At 42.3% G+C, this 23,524-nt stretch overlaps 1 protein-coding gene across 2 annotated transcripts in view; it reads left to right on the forward strand.

Moving 5' to 3' along the window:
- LOC110528255 (serine/threonine-protein phosphatase 6 regulatory ankyrin repeat subunit C) overlaps positions 1 to 21,596 on the forward strand; it is a 36,364-nt gene extending 14,768 nt beyond the window's left edge. Inside the window, exons 11-28 of one of the 2 annotated variants that reach the window (XM_021610152.3) lie at positions 1,159 to 1,241; positions 1,477 to 1,594; positions 1,694 to 1,762; positions 1,891 to 2,031; positions 2,114 to 2,173; positions 2,627 to 2,738; positions 3,261 to 3,332; positions 3,659 to 3,860; positions 4,032 to 4,119; positions 4,288 to 4,405; positions 4,620 to 4,839; positions 4,981 to 5,068; positions 7,034 to 7,117; positions 7,258 to 7,403; positions 7,633 to 7,715; positions 12,723 to 12,805; positions 13,048 to 13,139; positions 17,165 to 21,596. In XM_021610152.3, coding sequence (XP_021465827.2) covers positions 1,159 to 1,241; positions 1,477 to 1,594; positions 1,694 to 1,762; positions 1,891 to 2,031; positions 2,114 to 2,173; positions 2,627 to 2,738; positions 3,261 to 3,332; positions 3,659 to 3,860; positions 4,032 to 4,119; positions 4,288 to 4,405; positions 4,620 to 4,839; positions 4,981 to 5,068; positions 7,034 to 7,117; positions 7,258 to 7,403; positions 7,633 to 7,715; positions 12,723 to 12,805; positions 13,048 to 13,139; positions 17,165 to 17,406 — 2,101 coding nt within the window. In that variant the 3' untranslated portion in view covers positions 17,407 to 21,596. Of the gene's footprint in view, positions 1 to 1,158; positions 1,242 to 1,476; positions 1,595 to 1,693; positions 1,763 to 1,890; positions 2,032 to 2,113; positions 2,174 to 2,626; positions 2,739 to 3,260; positions 3,333 to 3,658; positions 3,861 to 4,031; positions 4,120 to 4,287; positions 4,406 to 4,619; positions 4,840 to 4,980; positions 5,069 to 7,033; positions 7,118 to 7,257; positions 7,404 to 7,632; positions 7,716 to 12,722; positions 12,806 to 13,047; positions 13,157 to 17,164 lie in introns of both variants that reach the window. The other variant, XM_021610154.3, reaches the window with a different exon arrangement.
- The last annotated feature ends 1,928 nt before the right edge of the window (positions 21,597 to 23,524 follow it).

Raw genomic sequence — 23,524 nt, forward strand, 5'->3', positions numbered from 1 at the left:
GAACTTTCTTGAAGCACCTTTGACGGCAATTACAGCCTCGTGTCCTCTTGGGTATGATGATACTACAAGCTTGGCACACATGTATTTGGGGAGTTTCTCCCATTCTTCTCTGAAGATTCTCTCAAGCTCTGTCAGGTTGGATGGGGAGCGTTACTGCACATCTATTTTCAGGTCTCTCGAGTTGTTAGATCGGGTTCAAGTCTTGGTTCTGGCCACTCAAGGACATTCAGAGACTTGTCCTGAAGCCACTCCTGCGTTGTCTTGGCTGTGAGCTTAGTGTTGTTGTCCTTTTGGAAGGTGAACCGCCCCAGTCTGAGGTCTGGAGTGCTCTGGAGCAGGTTTTCATCAAGGATCTCTCTGTACTTGATCCTGACTAGTCTCCCAGTCTCTGAAACGCATCCCCACAGCATGAGGCTGCCACCACCATGCTTAACTGTAGGGATGGTGCCAGGTTTCCTCCAGACGGGAAGCTTCGCATTCAGGCCAAGGAGTTCAATCTTGGTTTCATCAGACCAGAGAATCTTGTTTCTCATGTTCTGCGTCCTTTTGGCAAACAAGCGGGCTGTCATGTGCCTTTTACTGAGGAGTGGCTTTCGTTTGGCCACTTCCATAAAGGCCTGATTGGTTCAAACCTGTCTCGGAGCTCTACAGACAATTCCTTCGACCTCATGGCTTGTTTTTTGCTCTGACATGGATTGTCAACTGTGGGACCTTATATAGACAGGTGTGTGCCTTTCCAAATCATGTCCAATCATTTGAATGTACCACAGATGGACTCCAATCAAGTTGTAGAAGCATCTCAAGGATGATCACTGGAAACAGGATGCACCCGAGCTCAGTTTCAAATCTCATAGCAAAGGGTCTGAATAGTTATGTAAATAAGGTATTTCTGTTTTTTGTTTACCTGTATGCTAAAATGTATACCTGTTTTCGCATTATGGAGTATTGTGTGTAGATTGCTGAGGAAATGGTTGTATTTAATCAATTTTAGAATAAGGCTGTAACGTAACAAAATGTGGGAAAAGTCAAGGGGTCTGAATACTTTCCAAAGGAACTGTGTTTTTGTTCATTGTGTGTTACATATTTGAGAAGCTGCTGTCAGCACTATCTCCTTCCCGGTCTCTAATATTCCTCTATCGCTCTCCTTGCTCTCTCTAGGCAAGGGATTAATGGGATGTTTCCATTGCATTTGGCTGTGCTCTACGGGTTTTCAGACTGTTGTCGCAAGTTACTCTCCTCAGGTAAGCCTTTAGACACAGCCATGGAAACTGTATGATTGAAACTAATCAAGTTTCATGGAGGTGTACATTCAAATTGACCTAAGTAGTGCTCTATCAGATAGAATGTGAGCGGGCATTTACATACAACACATTCTTTAACTTCTTGCTTTTCTTCATTCAGTGTCATGTTAGGAAACAGACCAATGTGGTCACCACGTATGACATCACTTCCCGTTTTGTGTTGTGCTTTCTGTAGGTCAGCTGTACAGCATTGTATCATCTCTGAGCAACGAGCATGTGCTGTCAGCCGGGTTTGACATAAACACCCCAGACAGCTCAGGGAGGACCTGCCTGCACGCCGCTGCCTCTGGAGGGTGAGCGCGCGTGCACACACATTTTGAATGAAGAGTGAGCTTTTTGGTAGTGGTTGTAAAATCGTTTCATTTGTATTTCTGTTCTCTCTTTGATGGCAGAAACGTTGAATGTCTTAACTTGCTGTTGAGCAGTGGTGCCGACTTGAGTAACAAGGACACATTGGGAAGGTGTGGTCTCATTCTAGAATTCAACAAATGTTTTTTTCCCCGTAATGTTTTTGTCATTCAGTGAATTCTATTTAATTCTCTTCTCCTGTGAGTGTGACTTCTCCTCTCTCTCCCGTCTCACATGGCAGAGCTCCTTTGCACTACGCTGCGGCGAATGGGAGCTACCAGTGCACGGTTTCCCTGGTGAGTGCTGGTGCCGAGGTGAACGAGCTGGACCAGAAGGGCTGCAGCCCCCTGCACTATGCCGCTGCCTCGCAGACCTTCCGCCGGTGAGACACACAGATAACACACACAGGGGGGGGCTAAACAATACCAGACCAAAATTTGACTGACATTTTGTTTTTGTTTCAGAGTGGACAGACATTACTCAGTTGGACACCATAGTGAGGAGAGGGCCAAGGAGGCCTTTTTGTAAGTCCCATACCATGACAGGGTAGCCTAGTGGTTAGAGCGTTGGACTAATAACCGTTGCAAGTTCAAATCCCAGAGCGGACAAGGTACAAATCTGTCGTTCTGCCCCTGAACAGGCTGTCATTGAAAATAAGAATTTGTTTTTAACTGACTTGCCTAGTTAAAGGTAAAAAAAAGGTAAAAAAATAAAAATAATAATTTAGTCTTCATGTCTTATGTTTGATAGAAACAATCTAACCAAGCCCTAACATTTTGCTTTCTCAGAAGATGGGAACCATTTAGAAATGTATTATATTTGGCAATGGTTTGCAGTTAAGGTTAACCTGCCCATGTATTTGACGGCTTGTTGATTGACCTTTCACCGTTATTCTCTGTGTTAATGTAGTTGTGTATCCAACAGTTTGTTGGTTGACATAACCAACATGTCTGTCATCTCCCCCTTTGTATGTGTAGTTGTTTAGAGTATCTGTTGGATAATGGGGCTGACCCAGCTCTGAGGAACACCAAGGGTTACAGCGCAGTCCACTATGCAGCAGCCCACGGAAACAAGCAGAACCTGGAGCTGGTGAGTCAGTAGGAGGAGGGACTACCAGTGTGTGCGTGCTACAGACATACCGGGAAAGATGAGACCGAATCATGGTGTCTTTTCAATAGGGGCTTACCCTCCTCGTCTTTGTCTGCACTATTTAACAACAGGACAAGTGACTGCAAAGTCCTAGTAGACATCCAACCATATTGCGTTCACTAGGCTGTTGATTTCAGATCAGTGCAGATAAAGAAGAGGAAAAGACATAAATTTAGAGTATTGAGATGCATCCAAAGTTGTACTTCAAAATGGTTCTGAAATGTAAGGCTTTGGAACTGGTAATGGCCTTTGTAATTAAGTTGTCTTTTCAGCCACCCCTTTTTAAGAGTTGAGATTGGCTGTTGGTAAAGTGTCGGTACAGCATTTACTGTTGCTTCCTCTTCAGAGGGATAAACTCAGATGAATGTGTACCGGTTTCTGGCTTCCTTTGGGAAGTGCAGTGATCTTAGTAAATGGTATGTACAGGTTGCAAACTCCTCCCTTTGTCCCTCTGTTCCCCAGCTCTTGGAGATGTCTTTCAACTGTCTGGGAGACGTGGAGAGCAGTGTTCCAGTTAGCCCTTTGCACTTAGCCGTGAGTACAGTACACCCGCTTAGCCTCGTTTCCTCTGGCCCGACGTTCCGTTTCATTGTACTGTCTATTGGTTTAACTTCTGATTAGCCTGTTACATTAGTTTTATTACGGCCCTCTCTTTGTTCTACAGTGCCAGTTCAAAGTTGGAGTGAACTATCCATTTAACACAGTCACCCAATTCATTGACACATTTATCCGCATGACCCCCATTCTTACACTGTCATGAGGTGCTGGTTTGGAGTTGGAGTGAAATAAATATCCCATTAACACAGTGACCCACTGCCATTCTCACAGTCTTGTATTCCCTGCCCTTTTCCCTCATCCAGGCGTATAATGGTCACTGTGAGGCTTTGGGGGTGTTGTCTGAGACGCTGGTGAGTCTGGATGTTCGGGACGCGGGGGGGCACACCGCCCTCTACCTGGCAGCGCAGCGGGGACATGCTCAGTGCGTGGAGGTACTGCTGTCCCACGGGGCCTCCTGCCACCTCAAGGAGCGCCGCCGCAAGTGGACCCCGCTTCATGTCGCAGGTGTGTGTGTATGTTGCACTCTATTGGGTGGTGGTTAGATTCTGATCCTCTTGGTGTTTGTATATGTTTGAGCACATGTTCATATTTTCACACCTCTCTGTGTTGCGTTCTCTCTGCTCTTCATTGTATGTGCTTGTCTCAAAATTTGACTGTCTCCGTCACCTCCTCCAGCTTCCAACGGCCAAACAGACTGTCTGCTCATGCTGGTCAACCGAGGAGAGAAGGCTGACGTCATCGATATCGTCGACATACAGGGACAGTGAGTGACTCATTAATTTATTGAACATTATGTGCACCCACTAGAAAGGAAGGACAGAGGATTTTCTAGTTTCCTACAATGTCAGCTTTTCTTTTTTTTTCTTTTTTTACAACAATGCTCTAGTAGAGTGTTCCCTGTTTAACCTTGTGTGTGTGTGTGCGTGTGCAGGACGGCTCTGATGCTGGCAGCTCTGGGTAGTCACACTGACTGTGTCCACATCTTGCTGGAGAAGGGAGCCGGGGCTGACACCGCTGACAAGAGAGGCCGCACTGCTCTACACAGAGCTGTGAGTTTCTCCACCATGTGTATATAATGTCTTACCTTGCCCAACCTACTGTGGTGGTTCAAAAACACTTATGCCTTTCATCTGTTCTTCTCTTTCGCTCTCTCCGTCTCGCGGCGCTCTCTCTTCTCTTTCCTTTCTCTTTTCTCCTTCTGTCCTTCCTTCCTCTTAGCAGTGATGGGTTCATCCTCTGTAACTGTTTTGTCTCTTCCTCCAGGCGGCGATGGGCTGTGAGGACTGTGTGTCGGCCCTGCTCGAGCACGGGGCCTCTGCTCTGTGCAGGGAGTCCCGGGGACGCACACCCCTGCACCTGGCCTCCTCCTGCGGCCACATGGAGCTCCTGCGCAGCCTGCTGCAGGGTGCCACAAGCACCGACCCCCTGGACTCCTTGTTGGACTACAGCGGATACACCCCCGCCCACTGGGCAGCCTACCACGGTGAGACACGCCTTCTTGGAGGGGCTACAAATAACCCTGGTGAATAACTCACAAATTATAGGATTTGGCTTTCTGGCATGGAGAGAACTCGTTGCTCTTAAACTGTGAACCGTTGTCTGACTCATCTTTTTTCTCTTTCAGGGCACGAGGACTGTTTGGATGTTTTTCTTGACCACAAACCTTTTAGCATACAGGAAGGAAACCCCTTCACCCCATTGCACTGTGCTCTGTGAGTACCACGACTGGTTCCTCCTACCTTTCTAGGTAGTGCTGAGTGATTAACTGAAATGTTGCTAATTTATCGACCAACATCTGTTCAATTATTTTAATTCCATTTAGTTTTTTTCTGTGAGCTCAACGCGCATTTTCTCACTGCAGTTTCTCTTTTAGAAATCAGATCAAACCTGGACTGTGCACAGTAGTAGGGAGTTGTAGTTTCCAACAGGCCAGTATTCAACATTAGTGGTCACCAACCGGTCAATCACGATAGACTGGTCGATCTTCAAGGCATTCCTAGTCAATCACGATAGACTGGTCGATCTTCAAGGCATTCCTAGTCAATCACGATAGACTGGTCGATCTTCAAGGCATTCCTAGTCAATCACAGTCAATCACCAAACATTTGTGTAGAAAAGCCGACGATAAAGCCATCAGCTCTTTTTTTCCCTTCTCTTTTCCGTGTTGCGATGTTGGCTGGAGGTGTAGTTCAATCTGAAGCCCTGTGCACCGGGTAGGCAAAGTGTTCCCATTTTGAACTATTTGATTTGTCTGAAAAGACAAACTCCGCCTACCTGGATGACCGGGAGATCTGTGGCTAGATTGAGTGCACCTACTCAATCGGAAGGGCATAGTGATTTGAGCTACCTGCAGCTTCCACGGCCACAGCAAAGTTTGATACTAGCCTACGTAAGATTTATTAACTTTTAAAACCATGACCACAGAAAGACGAGATTACAGCAAAGAGCTGCTGTTTTTATGTGTGGGTTCATGTTTAAGTTTGTATTCATCACTGTCAGCACTTTGTATTCAACACTATTACAAACACAGCATGCTTCTCTCTCTACTGCCACTCGCACTGCAATGAATGAGTAGCCAAGTCTATCGATAGCCCTGCATTTTTATTATTATTAGCAGCTATTTTAATATGGAGGAGAATTCCACTTTCCCTGGTCATAGGAATAATATGAATTTGTGCATGAGGCAGATGCAGTGCGACTTCAGTTTGAACATCAGGTGGTAGACGGTGTCCCCTCTCTCTGATCAGTCTCACCCAGAGGAAAGGAAGAAAGAGCAGGGACCGTGAGAGGGTGGACCCTCTGCTGTTCTCTCCCTCACTCCACTGAGACTAATGCCTGTTCAAAACAACTGTGAATTCTGACATTTCCGACTTAAGTGTTTTAAAGACAACTGGGAACTATAGGGGGAAAAACGAGATCCGACTGGGAAAAATCGCTTTGAATGGTCATCCAACTCGGAAACTCTGGCATCTTTCTAGAACTCCGACTTTCTGACCTGAAGTTCACAGACATCTTGATTTGGCCTCCTTTTTTCAGAGTTCCCAGTTGTTTTGAAAGCACCATGATCATGAGATGCAGGTACCATCAGTCCAGTCAAATAAAAAAGCAAATTATTTTAATTTATGCTCTGTTGTGCCTCGCAAGTGCTTCACCAACTGATCTATTTTGTTATCAAAGCTCGAGATTTGGATGTGTACTTTTGGGGGTACTGGAGGACCGGAGTTGGGAAACTGTAGGTGATTGAACGTTGGTATTCAGCAGTCTCAAAAGTATGCGTTATTTACTTTGAAGAATTACTCAAATCAGATTTTGGCAGACAGCATATACTGCAGCTCTATAGAGATGAGATGATGACACGGAATTAAATAATAATAATCTTGTAAAATAAATGTAATATACACAACTGAAATATTTTATTAAAGTCATGTGAATAAATTATGGTAAATAAGTGATCAGTAGTAATGGGCAGTCACTACCATCATAAGACTTTTATTTATTGTTTTATTCTGTGTTACAGAATTCAACCCACATAATGCATAGTGCATTTATAATCAAACAGCACTACTTCTGGTTTCTGTATTCTTCTATCAGTTGATCAGCTCTGGCATTGAATCCATCAGAATGTTGCTCTCCTTTTTGATAAGAGAGCTGGAGGATGTTTTCTTGCTCCTTTCCAGAATAAATGGCCATGATGGTGCTGCTGAACTACTGGTGGAGACCGTTGGAACTCAGATGGTGAACATCAGAGATGCCAAAGGAAGGTGCGTGTCATGTCTATTTTGAGTTTCTTTCTATGCATTTTCGTACGGTGATATTTAGTGTAGTCTAGTGTATTGCAGCTTGCCACTGTTGCTTACTTGTCTGTCTGCCTGGTTGTGGCTGACCTGGGCTGTGCCTGAAGGACCCCGTTGCACGCAGCTGCCTATTCAGAGAGTGTGGCCGGGCTGCAGCTGGCCCTGGTTCAGGGGGCAGAGGTCAATGCGGTGGACACCACCGGACACTCCGCGTTAATGGTTGCCGCCAACAACGGACAGACTGCAGCCGTCGGTGAGTGACCAGAGTAAATATGAAAACTGAACCTTTAGTCTTATTAGTGTGATATGTCATTTGTTTTATTTTATATTAATGTATTACATGTATTTATGAACTGATAGTGACTATAGCAACTGGAGGAAGCTTGTTGTGGACTGTTCTGCAGCTTAGCGACGATGATGATGATGATGATGATGATGATACTGATGATTGTGTAATTGTTAGAGATGTGTTAACCCAACAGAGGTCCTGCTGCACCAGGCCAAGGCAGACCTGACCCTGCTGGATGTCAACGACAACACCGCCCTTCACCTGGCCTGCAGCAAGGTGGGAGCACGCATGCTTGATCGCTCGCTCACTCACTCACTCATAGGCATGAGTACTCAAACGCATGTCAAAACTCAATCTTTAACCAGAGATTATATTTTTATTATTTTTACAATTTGGTGTAATGTGCCAATTACATTTTTTCCAGAATGTATTTATTTTTTGGTCTCTTAAGACAACGTTCATTTGCTTTGACCCTGGTGTTTTCATTTTTACAAGTGCATTTCCGGGGCACAACAAACATGAAACCAAGCCAAGCGTCACACAGTTCTTCTCCATAAATTCCCTTTCCCCTCCGTGTCTCTCTCACTTGCGCTCAGAAATAAATGCCTATTAAAAACTTATCTAACGGATGGGATACATACTCAAGCTACATTCTCTGGTTGATTGAAGTAGGGAAATATGTGTTCCAACAACGAGCTGCCATTTTGGAATAATTGAGTATGCACACTAATTATTCAATATTAAACTGATTATGGCAGAAGGCCAAGTATGGCATTATTCATTTTTTTTACCTTTAATTAACTAGGCAAGTAAGTTAAGAACAAATTCTTATTTACAATGACAGCCTAGAAAAAGGCCTCCTGCAGGGACGAGGGCTGGGATTTAAAATAAAAATAGAGAACAAAACACCCATCACGACGAGAGACAACACTACATGAGTAGAGACCTAAGATGACAACAGCATGGCAGCAACACATGACAATACAACATGGTAGCGGCACAACATAGTAGCAGCACAAAACATGGTACAAACATTATTTGGCACAGGCAATCGCTCACAGCCAAGAAGGAAGACGACAATACATCACGCAAAGCAGCCTCAACTCTCCTTGTCCATGATTGAGTCTTTGAATGTAAGCACCTTACTCTGCTTATCTGAATCGACGTAAGGTGATAAAGGAAGTAAGCATACGCCAATAACAAAACCTGAGTTTCTGAGCAAACTTTCAAATGATTAGGACATGTAAACAGCTTAATCGGCATCTCAGCGGTGTATTTGATCTGTGCATGTGCCAGCACTGGCAGCACAAGCCTCCCTCTCTTATGCACGAGTGAAGTGCGTTTGGAAAAACTTAGTATGCATCTTAGAAATGGTTTTCACTAACTTTATACACTGAACAAAAATATAAAGTGTAAAGTGTTGGTCCCATGTTTCATGAGCTGAAATAAAAGATCCCAGAAATGTTCCATACACACAAAAAGTTGACGTCACAATTTTGGGCACAACTTTGATTACATCCCTATTAAAGAGCATTTCTTCTTTGCCAAGATAATCCATCCACCTGACAGGTGTGAGATATCAAGAAGCTGATTAAACGGCATGTTACTTAAAAGGCCACTACAATGTTCAGTTTTGTCACGCAACACAATGTCACAGATGCCTCATGTTATGAGGGAGTGTGCAATTGACATGCTGACTGCAGGAATGCCCACCAGAGCTGTTGCCAGAGAATTTAATGTTCATTTCTCTACCATAAGCTGCCTCCATCTTCGTTTTATAGAATTTGGCAGTAAGTCTAACTGCATACCCACGTGTATGGTGTCGTGTGGGTGAACGGTTTGCTGATGTCAACGTTGGACAACAAACACTGATGGACAACAAACACAATTCCATTTTATCAATGGCAATTTGATTGCACAAAGATACATGATGAGATCCTGAGGCCCAATGTTGTACCATTCACCTGCTGCCATCACATATTTCAGCATGATAATGCACTAGCCCATGTCGCAAGGATCTGTACACAATTCCTGGAAGCTGAAAATGTCCCAGTTCTTCCATGGCCTGCGTACTCACCAGACATGTCATCTTTTGAGCATGTTTGGGATGCTCTGGATTGATGTGTATGACAGCGTGTTCCAGTTCCCGCCAAGATCCAACAACTTCACAGCTATTTTTTATTTGATTTAACTAGGCAAGTCAGTTAAGAAAAAATGCTTAATTACAACGACGGCCTATCAGGGAACAATGGGTTAACTGCCTTATTCAGGGGCAGAACGACAGATTGTTACCTTGTCAGCTTGGGGATTCGATCCAGCAACCTTCTGGTTACTGGCCCAACGCTCTAAACAGTAGGCCATTGAAGAGGAGGGAGACCGCATTCCACAGGCCACAATCAACAGCCTGATCAACTCAATGCGAAGGAGATGTGTCGCGCTGCATGAGGCAAGTGTTGGTCACACCAGATACTGACTTGTTTTCTGCCCCCGCAGAAATCGAATTAACATAATACAAATATCCCCATTAAATCTGTCAGTTTAAGCTAGAGATATCATTTTTTTTGCATTGGATAGGTGTGAATCCGCCACCTATGCAATACTTCTACCTCTGCGGTGAAAGGTGACAGAGCTGGAACGGTGTTTGTCAGACCATGAGAAAATCGGTCTTCTCACAAAATTGTCTGTAGCGTCCGAACAGTTTAGCCTTCACACTGATATGACCCATCTGTGTAAAGGTGAACATTTACTGTACATGTCGATTGTTTTGCTCTAGGACAGCCACAAGCCTCGCAAGACTCGTCTGGAGGTCCACCGGTACCAGTGAAACATTTATGGAAGTACTGTATATATGGAGAGGGGTTAAATACATGTAAAAAAAAAAATATCTCTATATATATATATATATATATATATATATATTCATATATATTAATGTCTCCTGATCTTATATCTCAGATATTGGATAGACACTTAAAAACAAACCTCCTTTCGATTTTTTGGGGGGTGGGGTACTATCTGTTGCTCCATGGAGTGAATCTGTTATTCAATGCCTCTGTATGGGCTAAACTCAAAACCATATGGCTTAGTAGTACCCCCCTCCCCCATCTTAAACGTATGGGTTAAATAATGAATCTTAAATGGCACTTATATTTTTAATTGACGAATTTACACTGAGTATACCAAACCCCCCCACCCCTTTCCCTCAGAATAGCCTCAATTTGTCAGGGCATGGACTACAAGGTGTGGAAATCGTTCCACAGGGATGCTGGCCCATGTTGACTCCAATGCTTCCCACAGTTGTCAAGTTGGCCTGATGTTCTTTGGGTGGTGGATCCTTCTTTACAAACGGGAAACTATTGAGCGTGAAAAACCCAGTAGCGTTGTTAGCATATACAGGTCAAATATAAAGGAACACCAACAGAGTGTCTTAATAGGGCGTTAGGCCACCACAAGCCAGAGCGGCCTCAATGCACCTTGGCATAGATTCTACATATGTCTGTAACTATTGGAGGGAAGAGACTGTGATTTTATTGTGATTCGATGTTCTAAACATTGCTCTGCTACAGAGGGACAAGAGAGAGCCATGACAAAAAGAGTTTTGATCAGTCATGGAAATAAAAGTGCTGAAAACAATTGGCTCCCTATTTAAAAAGATGGAGAACAAACTTTGACGTTTTGGTGGAGGTACAGTCAACTAGTGTAAAAAATAATATTGTGATATTGTCAAAACGATACGATATTTTGTCAAAAAATGATATCCAGATATGTAACTATCAATTTTTCTTCCCATCACAAGATGCAACACTATTGATCCCCGAGAAATTCCATTATTTGGTGTGTTGTTGATGATGGTGGAAAATGGTGTCTAAGACGCTGTTCCAGAATCTCCCATAAGTGACTGAGACAGTCATGGCTTATGGTTTATGTCATTTTCATGCTCATCAAACCATTTAGTGACCACTTGTGCCCTGTGGATGGGGGCATTGTCATCCTATGGGACATATCCATGTATAAGTGTAATGTCAGGGAAAGTTGCATGCGCAAGCTAACCAAACATAATTACTTTTTTGACATGTGTTTTACCACAATTTCTAACTTATTTACATTATTTTTTACTTAGTGGTATGTTGACTTCTCCATATTGATGTTGGTTTTAAGTTTTGGCTAACTTTTCTTAGCGGATTTACAATCATTGTGAATTGAATTATGTGGAGTTTCAGGCCCCGTAGTGAACTTTATTGTACACTTGCACACTCGATCACAAACAAGGGTTGAGGGGCTTACGAATGCCAATTTCCCTTGCTTAGCTAATTGTTTGGACCGATTGCAAAGATGGCCGCGGGGATTCCCCCAAGGAGGGAGGAGGGAGTGTCTTTTGTGTTTGAAACGCAGCTTTTATAACATGCCTGTTGATCACACGTGTATCTGTTCTGTCATTGGCTTGAGTGGTCCCACCTGATCTTACATCCTCCCGATTCCCTTACATTTTTGAAGACATTTATTTTCATTGTTAGAGTGGCCACTTGAATATCTAGTCAATATAATGGATAATCTGTGATGACCCTGAGAATGATGGGATGTTAATTGCTTAATTAACTCAAGAACCACACCTGTGTGGAAGCACCTGCTCTCAGTATACTTTGTATCCCTCATTTACTCAAGTGTTTCCATTATTTGTCAGTTAGTTACCTGTAGATAAATGCACACATTGTTTTCCAGTGCGGGTCTTGTGTTCTAATAATAATACTCAATCGGGTGCTCCAAAAAAAATTGTGCAAGTACTCAAATAATAAAAACATCTAAAATGCCCATCCCTACTCACTCACTCAAGTCCCGCAGCAAGGCAAGACACTCCATCATATATCTAGCTGACACACAACCCTATGTTATTTAGAATTCTGACCCACTGTAGCCAAATACACAACAAGTTATCTAAAAACTGGCCTCTATCAACTCTACAGGAAACCATCAGTCAAAGTCATGATAGATCCACATATCATTGGAAAAAGTGCTTTATCCTTTAGATTGTCCATTTGTATTTCTGTTGATACCAATGCACAAATTAGGTGGCAGGGAAATGGCATGTGTGTTTCCATCTGAGTTTAACCATCAGAGTACTAGATCTTCCAATCCTAGTGTTTCCCGGCGACAGACTGGTGTAGTGTCCAGGGGGAACTGGTACATCAAGCTGTCTCACGCTACAGGGACAGAAGATTGGCCCATAGAGCAGGAGCCTTTCTGGTTTGGACAAGGCTTACTTACTTAATGTGTTTTCTCCGGCAGGCTCATGAGATGTGTGCCCTGTTAATCCTGGGAGAGATCAGCGACCCCTCCCTCATCAATGCAACAAACGGTGCACTGCAAATGTGAGCCATCATCTCAGCTACTCAGCCTTTCATTAATGACACTGTTCAACACTGTAGAAAACCCCAGCTTCAGCTCTCACTCAGCTCTTTCCAACTCTCAAACGGTGTGACTCCTAACTCCAGGAGTTGGGACAAGTTAGAGTTGAAGCTGGGGCTGTTTAACACCGTAATAACCTAGCGATTTGTTTACCCAGGTGATCTACTGACTGTCTATCCCTTATGTCTCCCCTCTTCCTCCTCAGGCCCCTTCATATCGCTGCGAGGAATGGTCTGGCTACGGTGGTGCAGGTGCTGCTCAGCCGGGGGGCAGCCGTGATGGCTGTTGATGAGGAGGGTGAGTCACCAGTGTCGGTTAGTGAAAAAAGACCAGAGCCCTATCCTACGTACGAGGTAACTTTCGTTAACTGAGTTCAACTCGGGATAACCAGTACCACGAAAGTGGCTCACCTTTTAGCCAGGTACATTTCTATGGCAATGAATCCTTCAGAACTAACCTGCTCCAGGGCAGGCTAACTCATGACTAACTAAATTTTCCCTGAAATGAAGTGTCCGAGCCGTGAGTTGAGGACCGTCATCATGCTCTTCATTTGAGGAAGACTACGGATTTCAATATTTTGTTAATCAAATGGTTTGTGTGCTAAAAAAATTGTTAAAATACCTAACACATTTAATAATAACGGAATGCATTTGAAACTTCACACAGTAAAACTTGTGTATGACTTAATACAATTATTTGGGTAAAAAAAAAAGGTGCACGTGGATTGATGAGCACACCATTAATGATAAGTCATTTCAAGCTTATTTCACACCATAACCATAACACACCTAGGACCAGTGAGTTAACTGCCTTGTTCAGGGGCAGGACGACAGATTTGTACCTTTTCAGCTCGGAGATTCAATCTTGCAACCTTTCGCTTGCAAGTCCAACGCTATATCCACTAGGCTACCTGCCCGCCTGAGCTGGAATGTGAAGCTAACTGAAGCTGGCTGGCTTTAGAAAACCCTTGCTTCAATTGTAGTATACCCCTCTGGGTGAGGCATAGTCAAAGCCACTGCAGGGCCTGGCTGGGTCGATGCTCTGCCAGATTGAATACTGGCCTAACCAATCAGGCTGGCTTAAAATATATACAGTGTCTTCAGAAAGAATTCATACCCCTTGACTTATTCTACATTTGTTGTGTTACAGCCTGAATTCATGAAATGTATTTTCTTTCTCAAACATCAACACTCAATGCCCCATAATGACATAGTGAAAATATGTTTTTAGATTTTTTGGAAAATGTATTGAAAATAAAAGTAATCTTGTTTATTTAAGTATTCACACCCCTGAGTCAATACAGTTATAATCACTTTTGGCAGCGATTACAGCTTTGAGTCTTTCTGGGTGAGAATCTTCTAAAGTAGCCTATCACAATATTTCAAAATTCAATCACGGGTTAAACACAAAAGTCACATATATTCCGAATTGATCCTTTCAAATGATTTCAGCATGTAGTGTAGTTTATTCGTTGTAGTAAGCTACACCAGGGACTAATGTCTTTACACTAGTGGAGCATGTCGGCCATATCCCCGATAAGTACGCATATTCACTGACTTTATCATTGGTTGAGACAGTGCCACTGGAAAATTTAGGACAATCATTTCCTCTAGTTTTTATTGTTGGAAGTTTGTCAGTGTCAACAGAATAGCCTACCCTGTCTTTTTTGTAATAGCCTATTATAGATTCTCATAATGTCTCCAGACATGTATAGTGTTGTAGAATTGCATGAAATGTGTTTTTAAAAAGTACGTTAGCTATCTCAAATATGTGTTTTTTTAACCTGAGCACTGCTCTATTGCTGCAGCTGCTGAGGGGCCGGTCAGATGGCAGCGAGCAGACTGCGTAGGAGAGATGCCGTACCCAAGGCAACTTGGCTGCAGCCAACTTTTATCAGCCACAATATTATTTATCATCACGTATAACAGTGCCTGTCTTGACTGGAGTAGCCTAGAGAAGCTAGCTAGCTAGGCTAATTCTTGAGGACACGTGATGTACTTACTCACCAACCCCATTCAAATAAAACAGCCTACCTGTTGGTTGCTCGTTGTAGCCTATTCCTCATTAAACTAACTTTGCATTGCATTTAGTGAAGTCTAATTCCATTTTCTACAAATTTAGCCTTTTTGTTTGACCAACATAAAATAGCTACACACGTGAAGGCTACCAGTCTTTTTATGGGGCACACGTCATAAAAACAACATTGCGAAGTTTGTTTTATTCAATTTAATAATTTAGAACGTCACGGTATATCCTTGTATGGAACAATGACACAAGGATTGCAGGCTCCCCCTCTCCTTCTCTGTGGCCGACGTGAGTAAGACATTTAAACGTTTTAACCCTTGCAAGGCTGCCGGCCCAGACAGCATCCCTAGCCGCATGTGCAGACCAGCTGGCTGGTGTGTTTACGGACGTATTCAATCGCTCCCTATCCCAGTCTGCTGTCCCCACATGCTTCAAGATGGCCACCATAGTTCCTGTACCCAAGAAGGCAAAGCACTCACTTCTGTCATCATGAAGTGCTTTGAGAGATTAGTCAAGGATCATATCACCTTACCTGTCACCCTAGACCCACTTCAGTTTGCATACCGCCCCAACAGGTCCACAGACGATGCAATCGCCATCACACTGCACACTGCCCTATCCCATCTGGACAAGAGGAATACCTATGTAAGAATACTGTTCATTGACTACAGCTCGGCATTGAACACCATAGTACCCTCCAAGCTCATTAGGCTTGAGGCCCTGGGTCTCAACCCCACCCTGTGCAATTGGGTCCTGGACTTTCTGACGGGCTGCCCCCAATTGGTAAGGTAGGAAACATCTCCTCTTCGCTGATCCTCAATACTGGGGCCCTACAAGGGTGCGTGCTTAGCCCCCTCCTGTACTACCTGTTCACCCATGACTGCGTGGCCATGCACACCTCCAACTCAATCATCAAGATTGCAGACGACACAACAGTAGTGGGCTTGATTACCAACAACGACGAGATGCCTACATCTCGACGGGACAGTAGTGGGGAAGGTGGAAAGCTTCAAGTTCCTCGGCGTACATATCACGGACCAACTGAAATGGTCCACCCACACAGACAGCGTGGTGAAGAAGGCGCACCTCAGGAGGCTGAAAAAATGTGGCTTGTCACCAAATACTCTGACAAACTTTTACAAATGCACAAAATTGAGAGCATCCTGTCGGGCTGTATCACTGCCTGGTATGGCAACAGCACCGCCCTCAACCGCAGGGCTCTCCAGAGGGTAGTGCGATCTGCACAACGCATCACCGGGGGTAAACTACCTGTCCTTCAGGACACCTACAGCACCCGATGTCACAGGAAGGCCAAAAAGATCATCAAGGACTACAACCACCCGAGCCACTGCCTGTTCACCCCGCTACCATCCAGAAGGCGAGGTCAGTACAGGTGCATCAAAGCTGGGACCGAGAGACTGAAAAACAGCTTCTATCTCAAGGCCATCAGACTGTTAAACAGCCATCACTAACACAGAGAGGCTGCTGCCTACATACAGACAGACTCAAATCATTGACCACTTTAATAAATGGATCACTAGTCACTTTAAATAATTCCACTTTAATAAAGTTTACATATCTTACATTACTCATCTCATATGTGTGCATATACCATCTTGCCTATGCCGCTCGGCCATCGCTCATCCATATATTTATATGTATATATTCTTATTCCATCCCTTTACATTTGTGTATTAGGTAGTTGTTGTGGAATTGTTAGATATTACTGTACTGTCGGAACCTGAAGCACAAGCATTTCGCTACACTCGCATTAACATCTGCTAATCATGTGTATGTGATCAATAACATTTGATTTGATGTCATTTAGAAAAGTAGAAATGTTAAATTTGGCCTATACATTTTTTTGGTCCCAAAAATGAATACTCACCATTATTCGACTACTAACGTCCATTCAGATATTCAAATAACCGTGCACATCCCTAGTTTGTAGTGTTTCTTTGTCAAATGTACCATTTTTTGTGTTTTCAATTATACAATATGATTGAACAAATTTTCACTTAAATATGACGGGGGAATTTTGCCGTATTTTTTCTGGAAAATGTTGGCCCAGTCACTTACTCAGGCCCATCCACACATCAATTTCTGCCTATGCCACTGGGGTGAGGTGGCCATTTGCTTATCTCATTTTGGTGTGTATATGTGTCTGAGTAAAAGTGCTTAGCCCTCTTGACCAACCAGGTTGTTATTGAGAATTTTATAAAAGAGAATTTGTTCTTCCTAAATGTGAATTGTCTTTTAATCAATTGTGTGTTTTTGTTTCTTTCTCCTCTCATCAGGCCACACCCCGGCCCTGGCCTGTGCCCCTAACAAGGATGTGGCGGACTGCCTGGCCCTGATCCTCTCCACCATGAAGCCTTTCCCTCCCAAAGACGCCAGCGCCGCCTCCTCCTTTGGCCTCAACTTGCTGAAGCATTGTGGCATCGCCGCCTGCGGGCCCCTGCCCAACGGCAACCTGCGCCACACCTACGCCAAGGACCGTCATGGCACCATCGGCCTGGACGGCTGCTTCACCGAGTGAGATAAAACTCCCCCCCCAAACCTGCTCCCCCTCAGACCGCCATACCCTAGGTGCCCCTGTCCCGTTGTATCTCTAACTAGCCGGATCGCCCCTCTTTAATCCACTATGATCCGGGTTACAACCCCCCCCCCCCCCTTTCTAACACACAACAAGAGCAGGAATATACTTAGTTTCACGTGTGTGTGTGTTTGGATGTGTGTGCGTGTGTCTGTCTGTTTGAAGAAAAACGAAATCCCTAATGGGTGTTGTCAAACCTATATGCAATTATTTGCCTCTCTCCTCTGGCATCATTTTCATTGTTTATTTGTCTGTTGTCACTAGCCTGGACTTAGGTAAGACACCCTCTGTCCAGTGTCCAGGGACAGAGCTCGTCACGGAGTCCCTCTAAATCCTACCAGCAGTGATGATTTTTACCCCTTACGATATTATCATGGATGTTTTTGTTGAATTAACAGATTTACAAGCATGTGTGACAAGTTACAGAGAGTTTAATTTTAGTTCTAAATTAAATTTCCATTTTTGGTGAATTTTTGATATTGCACTTCAACAACGAATAAACTAACCTCGCAAATCCCAGTGAAAGCGATGACCTAGTAGAAGGAGAACGGTGCCTCCAACTTCTCCTCTGACTTAAACTGGTGCAATATGCAGCATGTGTGGGTATTTCCCGTGCTGTGCGTCTCTGAAGAGAGAGAGAGAGAGTTGAAAGCTCTGCACAGAAACCCCATAGATTTTAAAATAAGTGGTTACAAGCTGGTGTCTACTCCCCTAGACATCCGACAACAAGCACTTCCTAATGGCTAAGGCCATCTGAGTGACACCATCCAACGGGTCCAGACACTGCCTGACTGGGGGTTTCTGCATTAGCCCACCTCTCAAGGAGTCCATACTAAAGGAAGAGGTTGTGGTTCTTGCCTGAACCCCACTACCGCTTGTCACTGTCGTAGGCGTTTCTGGATATTTAAACAATGTTGTGCCTATGGAACACTGAGAATTACTAAGAGATGACCCCACCCCCTCATCCCCAACTAGTTTATGCCCTCTGATCTCCCACCTTATCCCTGATTATTTGAGACTTAAAAAGAGAACAATTCTAGTGGGACATTTTTAAAGGATGAAATTCTGTTTGTTTTTTTAAAGAAAGATGGGTTTAGCACACATACTGATTGCGGTATAAGCTATTGTTGTATTAACACTTGTTTACACAATGTAAACCAACGTCACATTTACTTGTGAATTGTCAGTCAAATATGTTTGCACAACAGAGCCATGAGAAAATACGTGTTTTTAATATAGCTGCTAAAATATTGCTGCCTTTTCCATGGATTGTGTTCACGGTTTCCGTCAATGCGGATCTACATGTAATGTTTAATTTGACTCTTTACGTTATTTGGAATTGGAAGCAATATTCAGTCACAGACAGCCTTCAAACTCTTATAGCATTTTTATTTCCCTGCTGTTTGCTATAGTGGAAAGGTTCATGTAATTTTCCATTTTTTTATCTATTTATCTATTCATGCCAAACAGCCATACTGGTTTGCTTCTGTCTTCTTTTGCACATTAGTTGAATCAATTTAGTTTTTTTGTGTTTCACTTGATTAAGCTATTTATGAAGATTGTTAGTTATGTTAATTAGAACATAATTCAAATTATGTTCACTCTGTTGTAATTGTTTTCATGTGGTTGTAGCGATTTTGGAAAAATTCAGATTACAAAATCTATCAGTATTTGACCGTACTCACACTTCCATAAACTAATTGGAATTCAGGAACATTTCAAATCCATGGTGTACTGTAATATTAAGCATTATCCTATTTTGTTAATGTATTTTCAATATTACATAAATGTAGTTTGGCTTAGATAGTGAAATTGTGAAAGTAGTGGTAATGTACCGGTATCTTTACTCTTCACAACATATGGCTAACACTGAAAACTAAAATATCTGCATTACGTTGCTATGGTTATGTATGGACAGCTACTTTTTTTTTTAAAGCTTTTTTAAATGTATGATTATCAGCGTCACAATGGCTTTTATATATAAGTAACTGCATCTCGGAAGTTGTTTAAGAAGTGTCTTAGAGTATTTTATTTATTTGAATTTCAAAGAATACCAAAAGTGATTGATTTCTTTTACACCCATTTTCAAGTATGTGTGCTCCCGTTTCTCTTTTGCGTCAACAAGAACACCATGTAGGCATGTCTGGTACCAATACCTCTATCGTGTGATACACTGACAACCTCATCCACCTTCCTCAGTTGAATTGTTTTTTTTTTCTCGACATGCCTCAGTCCTATCATCACTTGTGTAACCTAATGTTACCCCTAGAATTGTTCTCTTTGAATGGAATATCGAAACCATTTAGCACATCTTTAGATGTACATACTATTATTTATATAAGAAAAAAAACATTGCATCAATTTCTGAATCATTTTGCAGACTGAGATTCATTGTCAGTTCCTGGTGCATTCAACCATATGGCTGGGAAGGAACTGTTTCAAAAAAGAATGTAGGAAAAAAATAGATCAACAGAGAGAAAAAACAGCTTATCTGTTCCGTGGCCAGTACTGGTATTCTACAAGGTATTTCATGTCAAAGCGTTTAAGAAAAAAACAAGATGACGAAGTCTATCCCTAACATGTAGGAATAGCAAATGCCAAAACCAGTGTCGTCGTTGTTCCTCACATTTATACTAATATGCTGAAAAAAATGATTGTATTAAGCTACCTGAACTTTTTGTGGCATTTTACATAAGCCTTTTTATATGATGTCAGAGAAGGTTTAGTTCAATGACGTGAGATCACATCGAATAGTAAGCCATTAAATAATGTTCTTATTATGTTCAAGGGTGACTTGCTATGTTAGAATTTTTTGGGTTGGTTTAAATATGAACTTCTCACAACTAGGTCCCATCCATTGTTTATCTTATATTGTGTGACATTTCATTGACCATAGATTTGGTTTAGCCTATGGTTTTGTTAGGCTGGTTAGATACGACATTGAAAACAAAAATCCCCTTTTGGAACAAGTTTCATGTGGGACTGAAGAAAGCATAAGTCGAGTGTGTGGAGGTTAGAAGCCTAAAAAGGATCATGATATACCACCAATACCCTTTTTTTATGTTTTTATTTCCTCCCTCCCTATTTAACCATTCCGTTTACACTGTGGACAAGGTTTACCCTAGTATTGTGATTTTTAGGGCAATAGAACAATGGAAAGCATTTTTCGATTTTCAGTAATGCAACAACAAGCAACTCTATTTTCACTCAGTCCTGACCCAAAGCACTTATTTCAAGAATAAGCACTTTTGTATATTTAATATCTCTATATGTATGTGTGTGTTTACATAGGTTACCTATGTAGATATGAACTTATATTTAGGGAAGACAATACCTTCAATGGAGAGATGAGAGTAGATGAACTGGTGACTGATCTTCACGATCATGTGTGATGTGTGGGTGCTTGTATGAGAGACACGGTTTAATTGGAGGGTCATGGTTCTCTTTGGGATCAGCATAAGGGAGCAGTGAAGAGTTGAGGGTCACACCTTGGTGTGCACACGTACGCAGCCCAAAATACATTTCAAACGGAAAGTATACTTGCACTGCCTTTCAAAAAAAAAAAAAAAAAAAAAAACGGGATGAAACTCAAGAACATGTTTGATTAAGTGCAGAAATGTAAGATATTACGTACATTTGCAGACGTCCACTGAGCCATATTAGTCAATTGCTGATTTTTTAAAAATGTATGTCTAAATTAAAGCAGGGGTTTTGGTTGTTGAATAACTGACATTTTTGCTGCACTGTTTAACTGAGAAAAAAGTAATAGAAATGATGGGGACAATAATGAAAAATGAACTAAAGCAACATCTTTACCTCTGCCTTCTCCTCGTGCATCGATGCAGAAGGATTGTGTTTTATCTTGAGCCATTGAAGGGTATTATTGCATTCAGTGGATGGGTTAGTCTATTGCCCAACAATGTGGTGCATGCAGTGCCTTCAGAAAGTATTTATACCCTTGACTTATTCCACATTTTGGTGTTACATTTTGAATTCAGGCTGTATTAAATATGACTTTTTTTCTCACCAATCTACACACAATGCCCCATAATGACAATGTGAAAACATTTTTATTGACATTTTTGCAAATGTATTGAAAATAAAATGCAGAAATACCTAATTTGCTTAAGTATTCACATACCTGACTCAGTACTTTGTTTGAAGCACCTTTGGCAGCGATTACAGCTGTGAGTCTCTAAGAGCTTTGCACACCACGATTGTGCAAAATTTGCCCATTTTAATATTTTCTAAAATTCTTAAAGCTCTTTCAAATTGGTTGTTGATCATTGCTAGACAACCATTTTCACGTCTTGCCATAGATTTTCAAGCCGAATCAAGTCAACTGTAACACTCAGGAACAGTCGCTGTATTCCTGGTAAACAACTCCAGTGTGGATTTGGCCTTGTGTTGGCCTTGTGTTTTAAGTAACTGTCCTGCTGAAAAGTGAATTAATCTCCCAGTGTCTGGTGGAAAGCAGATGGAACCAGGTTTTGCTCTAGGATTTTGTCTGTGCTTTGCTCCAATCCATTTATTGTGTTTATCCTGAAACTCTCCAGTCCTTTTTTTTTAACCCATATTTTATTAGGTAAGTTGACTGAGAACACATTCTCATTTACAGCAATGACCTGGGGAATAGTTACAGGGGAGAGGAATGAGCCAATTGTAAGCTGTGGCTGATTAGAGGGCCATGATGGTATGAAGGCCAGATTGGGAATTTAGCCAGGACACCAGGGTTAATACCCCTACTCTTACGATAAGTGCCATGGGATCTTTAGTGACAACAGAGAGTCACGTCCCATCCGAAATACGGCACCCTACACAGCACAATGTCCCCAATCACTGCCCTGGGGCATTGGGATATTTTATTTAGATCAGAGGAAAGGGTGCCTCCTCCTGGCCTTCCAACACCATTTCCAGCAGCATCTGGTCTCTCTACCAGGACCAACCCTGCTTAGCTTCAGAAGCAAGCCAGCAGTGAGATTGCAGGGTGGTATGCTGCTGGCTTACAAGCATACCCATAACATGATGCAGCCACCACTATGCTTGGAAATATGGAGAGTGGTATTCAGTAATGTGCTGTGTTAGATTTGCCCCAAACATAGCACTTTGTATTCAGGACAAAATGTGATTATTTTTTTTGTTGCTTTCTGAAGGCACTGCCTTGTCTATCAGTACAAACCTCACTCCAATATAATCATTGTGACTCTTGTAATCACGGGATTATTTTATTTCCTCAAGTTTTATTTTGTCAACAGTTGGCACAGGAGCTATCCCTCCTGTTAATCATGTACTCGCCATTTTTTCTATCAAGATTGCCTTACAATATCTCTCAAATTATGAATCGTTGTTTTGTTACTCCATTTTTTTGTGTGGCCCGTATCTGATTTGCATTTGGGAATGTGTCCCTTTTTGTCTTACATCAATCAATACCATATCAAAACAGTCGTCCTTAAAAACACCCCATGCTGTTACCTAGACCCACAAGTGCCGTAGAAATCCCTGTTTGTCTGCCCATGGAAAAAGGAAGTGTCTATGGAGATTAAAAAAGTAAAGGTCAACTTTGACAAATGACAATAATACCTTACAATGGCTGAAATTGCAAAAATTGACAACTTTCTCAAAATGCTTCAGATTGTAGGAATAAGTGATATGGGAGCTTTGGGCAAGGGGAGGAGTGAAATGCATAGCATTAGGTAATTGTATTTTGCATGATGCAAGACTGATCAAGTCCACATTTTATTTGGGAGCGTGATCGAAAACACAATATGGCAGGGTGGCTAGTAAAGTAGAAGACGGTAAAATTGCACAAAAGTAGTTGAGTCAGAATACTGTAAACTGAGTTACATGTTAAGTTGGGGGAATAACTATTGAAAGGAAGCATATTCAACATCTTTGTTTCCTTCCATTTTTCTTTTGAGAAAAATTCAGGGTACTTATTGATTTTGGGCAACTTGTAAAATGTTGCCATCAGATATGTGAGTGGAAAGAAAGACTAAGTAGGGTCATGTTGAAATTGGAGAATAGGAAAAACTTTATTGCTTTTGACACTATTGTCCTTCAA

This window comes from Oncorhynchus mykiss, chromosome 7 (assembly GCF_057628025.1).
Source record: "Oncorhynchus mykiss isolate SJ-2025 chromosome 7, ASM5762802v1, whole genome shotgun sequence".
NCBI classification, from domain to species: domain Eukaryota; kingdom Metazoa; phylum Chordata; class Actinopteri; order Salmoniformes; family Salmonidae; genus Oncorhynchus; species Oncorhynchus mykiss.